We start from the raw sequence: 1,589 nt of genomic DNA, 5'->3' as shown, positions 1-1,589 counted from the left end.
ATGTACATGCCCGCTAAAATTGCCTATATATCACTTATATTTCATTAATATATCTCGATCGCGACTGTATTAAAATTTAACATTTAAATTCTTCAATCACTACAATATTACACCGCGATATTTGTACAAAGAACAATCACATGAATTTCTTCGCGACCGCGTCACTCTCGAGACCAAGCCGCGGCTTCATTCCTCTCGTCCTTTTTCTTCGCGTTCGTAGCCATTTTGCTTCACCTTGCAACCGTCCTTCTTCCTTCGACGTCTCTACGATGTCGTCGGCCTCCTGCGGCGTTTCATCTACCTTGTCCTTTCTCTTTTAAACGGGAACTTGACTCTGTCCTTTTCTTTTTGTATTCCTCCCTCATCCCCAAGCACCCAAGTATCACGAATTTCGACGTGTGGCGTAGTAAGAAATCATCAAGACTGCCATGGTGATTGTCCTGGAGATCACGGATCATCGTTGTCCCCCGATTCTGATCTACGCCAATTGGAGCACAGTAAGTCCATCACGCTTTTCGTGTTGCTAGAACCATCGTTTCGCCCATTCCATTTTGCAAGTACTTCTGAAACATCCGAGGTTGGCGATCCTCAGTCTAACGAAAATGTTATTTTAAAGATAATATTAAAATAAAATAAAAATATAAAACACTTTTAGAGATATAAATAAGCTATTTTATTCGTAACATTGACCAATATTTTTCTTTATAAAATCTCTCTCTCTCTCTCTCTCTCTTTCTCTTTTTGAAATCTTCCTCATAAATATAGTTAATTGATTGTATTATTAGTCATTATTTTTTAATAGATTAAGTTAATTGAACAGCTCAATGTTACAACAGTCACGTATCAAGTAAAAAATACAAATTCAAAATTTCGATTTAAATTTATTGGCTATAATAAATATTAGGGAGTTTAAACAGAAAAAATATTTCCTTCTGATAGAAACAAAGTCAAGTCTCTATAAATACATAAATTTAAAAAAATAAGCTAGATCCTCTAGAGTAAAAGTAAACAAGAGAATTGCGATTCATATCCCTAAAAATTATAATAAAATTATAATAAAATTATAATAAAATTAATTATAATAAAATTGATTTAAAAGTATCGACCCAGGACAGTTAATGAGATGAAATAAACATATAAGTTAATTCATAAGAACACACACTGTAATCCAACGTGAAAAATTGATAATCGAAACATCAGTATAATATACAAACCTTTATAAGTGATGTCCGTAGTACTCTGGATAATGATACTGATTGTGAAAGGTAGGATCGCCAGGCGGTCGGTGCATCATGCTGGCCGCCTGTCCGTCCATCATGTAGCCCATCGTCGCATCCGGACTGTATGCCCCACTTGGTCCTGCAGACAATGGTGGAAACACTACATTACTACGGTTAGATCTCTGTTCCGTAATTGGCAGGCGGGTACTGGACAAGCTCGCCGTGACCCCTTCCAAAGTTCTCGAGGAACTCGAGACTTCGATGCCCACTCGATACTCAGTCTCCTCATGGCAAAGAGGTAGGATGAGAGAGATCGAGACGAGCATGTATTGGGGAGCACGGTGAGCTGTGTGATGTGATTCACCAAAG

General features: G+C 37.5%; 1 protein-coding gene across 4 annotated transcripts in view; it reads right to left on the bottom strand.

Annotated features, from left to right (window-relative positions):
* Positions 1–357: 357 nt before the first annotated feature.
* LOC108750706 (homeobox protein homothorax) overlaps positions 358–1,589 on the bottom strand; it is a 386,843-nt gene continuing 385,611 nt past the window's right edge. For 2 of the 4 annotated variants that reach the window (XM_018490374.1, XM_018490373.1), the window contains 2 exons: positions 1,215–1,380; positions 358–563 (listed from right to left, as the gene is read on the bottom strand). In XM_018490374.1, the coding sequence (XP_018345876.1) occupies positions 1,217–1,380 (164 nt within the window). In that variant the 3' untranslated portion in view covers positions 358–563; positions 1,215–1,216. Of the gene's footprint in view, positions 594–1,214; positions 1,381–1,589 lie in introns of all 4 variants that reach the window. The other 2 variants (XM_018490376.1, XM_018490377.1) reach the window with 2 other exon arrangements.

Source organism: Trachymyrmex septentrionalis, unplaced genomic scaffold (assembly GCF_001594115.1).
Source record: "Trachymyrmex septentrionalis isolate Tsep2-gDNA-1 unplaced genomic scaffold, Tsep1.0 scaffold37, whole genome shotgun sequence".
Lineage (NCBI taxonomy): Eukaryota > Metazoa > Arthropoda > Insecta > Hymenoptera > Formicidae > Trachymyrmex > Trachymyrmex septentrionalis.
The sequence above is the reverse complement of the archived record's forward strand: the minus strand, read 5'-3'. Positions and strand labels throughout refer to the sequence as shown.